A 2,848-nucleotide genomic window follows, 5' to 3' on the forward strand; every position below is an offset into this window, starting at 1 on the left:
TCTATGATAAATATATTCAATATATTATTATTTATAAATGTTATTGTTCAATACATTAATATATTTTATCATATATTAGTATAATATTAATATAAAATATATACAATTAGTATAATATTGATATAAATAAGCGATAATATTTTCGTCAAAAAATGATGTTTTAGATTATCTTTATTTGATAATTTAAAATAAAAAATAAGTTCACCTCCTTATGATATTTATTTTAATTTTTTTTACAAAAATAAATATACGATCTATTATTTTTATTATATTTTTTTTATATTAAATATAATAAATTTATTTTTTCATGTTAGATTAATTTCAACTAAATTGGTTTTAAAAGGAAAAAAAACCTGAAATTCTGTTTACAAAAACTACGAAACTTTAAAAAACACTAAAAAGGGGTTTACAAAATGTCAAAATCCTATAAATTAGGAAAATCGGGATTTTTATGCAAGCTAATTTGGCCATTCCTCGTGCAACGCGTTCACGCGTTTCCTTGTCCCTTCTTCTCTCTTTCCCTATTTATATCTCCCCCACTCCGCCCATTTCTCTTCAGCAGGCGCAGAAATTTCTTTCCGAAAATTAAAATATATATTTATTCCCTCTGCCCTGCCTCCTCTCTTGCATTCCGACCCTTCCCTCGTCTCCTCCCACTCCCATCCATCCATTTGTTCTTCTACTATTCGACCCAGCCCACCACCGCTTTGAAATTTATTAGCATTCGAGGGTTTTAGAGGAGGAACAAGGAGACGCATTGATAGAGAAGGGTAGAATAATAGGAGGAATAGAGACGAAGAAGACGAAGACGGTGACGGAGAAGAAGATGAGGATTCTGGAGGACGAGTTGTTCCCATCGACGCCGGGGAAGGTGAAGATCGAGCGGGCCCATGCGATTAATCGGCAGTTCCACCGTTGCTTCGCGTCGACGAGCACCATGTTCCTGTGGGCGCTCTTCTTGATCGCGCTGACGGCGTCGTACCTCAGCTTCCAGAGCTTCGTCGACACTTCGTCCAAGTATTTCTCCGCGTCGTGGGGCGGCCTCCACTGGGAGAAGCAGATCCGGGCCTCCGCCGAGGTCCGACGCCCGCAAGGGATCTCCGTCCTCGTCACTGGCGCCGCCGGATTCGTCGGCTCCCACGTCTCCCTTGCCCTCCGCAAGCGTGGCGACGGCGTCGTCGGCCTCGACAACTTCAATACCTACTACGATCCTTCGTTGAAGAAGGCCAGGAAATCCCTCCTCGTCTCCCACGGCATCGTCGTCGTCGAGGGCGACATCAACGACGGCCGCCTCCTCGCCAAGCTCTTCGACGTGGTCCCATTCACCCACGTGATGCACCTCGCCGCCCAGGCCGGGGTGCGGTACGCGATCGAGAACCCGGCGTCCTACGTCCACAGCAACATCGCCGGCCTGGTGACGCTTCTGGAGGCGTGCAAGGCGGCGGACCCCCAGCCGGCGATCGTGTGGGCCTCCTCCTCGTCGGTGTACGGACTCAACGAGAAGGCCCCCTTCTCGGAGTCGGACCGCACCGACCGTCCCGCTTCCCTCTACGCCGCCACCAAGAAGGCCGGCGAGGAGATCACCCACACCTACAACCACATCTACGGCCTCTCGATCACCGGCCTCCGCTTCTTCACCGTCTACGGGCCCTGGGGCCGCCCCGACATGGCTTACTTCTCCTTCACCAGAAATATTCTTCAAGGGAAGCCGATCACGGTCTACAGCGGCAAGGATCGCGTCGATCTCGCCAGGGATTTCACCTACATCGACGACATTGTGAAGGGGTGCTTGGGGTCGCTGGACACGGCGGAGAAGAGCACGGGGAGCGGGGGGAAGAAGCGGGGACCGGCGCAGTACCGGATCTACAACTTGGGGAACACGTCGCCGGTGACGGTGCCGATGCTCGTGTCGATCTTGGAGCGCCACCTGAAGGCGAAGGCGAAACGGAACGTTGTGGCGATGCCGGGCAACGGCGACGTCCCCTTCACCCACGCCAACATCAGCTTGGCTCGAGCCGAGCTCGGCTACAAGCCGACCACCAATCTCGAGACCGGTCTCAAGAAGTTCGTCAAGTGGTATCTCCACTACTACGGCTACAGTCCCCGGGGAACCAAGAACTTGTAAAAAAAATATCCTCCATTTTTTTTGGTTGCCCTTTACTAATGTTTTTTGTTCTTTTCTTAGGGTCTTCCTTAATTATGGGATAAAAAACACTTAAAATTCTTTGCTTGGAGAAGAGGGAAAGAAGGGAAGGAGAAAAAGGCTTTGCCTTTGATGATCCTGTACTCGTTGTGGGGAACTTTTTTTCTGTTCTTTCTTTTCTTAATTTTGTAAAGGAAGGATCGGGTTTTCCGGTTCCATCAATCTATTGTTTTGGGCGGTGGAATTTTTTCCGATATTTAATCTTTCTATCTCTTCTTTCTTCTTTTATTTATGTTACTGGTCGGGTGACTCTGTTCTGCTGCTTCTCTCTTTCTTTATTCTCCTTCACGTGGGGTCGGGGAGATCCGATCACCGCCGGTGCGCAATCACCGGAGTACGGTTGAGTATTCCACGTGACCGTCCACTGGAAAAAGTAGCCGGTCTTTTATCACGAACAGGCTGGCGCTCGAGATTCGGATCGACGGCGGTGGGAAAGGCTCTCGGTAAGTGGCATCTCTCGTAAATATTGCGGGGAATCTTGGTCGACTTGTGGAACTTTGTTTGGCCTTGCTTTAAATGAATGAGTGGACGGGAGGTGAGTTTCGGGCCACGATATGTGAATCATGGGCGCAAGCTGGACAGCGGGACGGATGGGAGCACCATAATTGACGGCTCTGATACGCCGCGCCTGCTCTAGGGAGCGTA

At 48.9% G+C, this 2,848-nt stretch overlaps 1 protein-coding gene across 1 annotated transcript; it reads left to right on the top strand.

The window, feature by feature from the left end:
- The first annotated feature begins 538 nt into the window (after positions 1 to 538).
- LOC120109412 (UDP-glucuronate 4-epimerase 1-like) lies at positions 539 to 2,392 on the top strand. Its single transcript, XM_039123172.1, has one exon. It carries the CDS (start codon positions 827 to 829, stop codon positions 2,123 to 2,125), a length of 1,299 nt encoding a protein of 432 aa, XP_038979100.1. The 5' UTR covers positions 539 to 826; the 3' UTR covers positions 2,126 to 2,392.
- The last annotated feature ends 456 nt before the right edge of the window (positions 2,393 to 2,848 follow it).

This window comes from Phoenix dactylifera, unplaced genomic scaffold, assembly GCF_009389715.1.
Source record: "Phoenix dactylifera cultivar Barhee BC4 unplaced genomic scaffold, palm_55x_up_171113_PBpolish2nd_filt_p 002147F, whole genome shotgun sequence".
NCBI classification, from domain to species: domain Eukaryota; kingdom Viridiplantae; phylum Streptophyta; class Magnoliopsida; order Arecales; family Arecaceae; genus Phoenix; species Phoenix dactylifera.

What these genes read in the sequence shown, in the direction of transcription:
- LOC120109412 (XM_039123172.1), top strand. Translation starts at nt 827, where the DNA reads ATGAGGATTCTGGAGGACGAGTTGTTCCCATCGACGCCGGGGAAGGTG.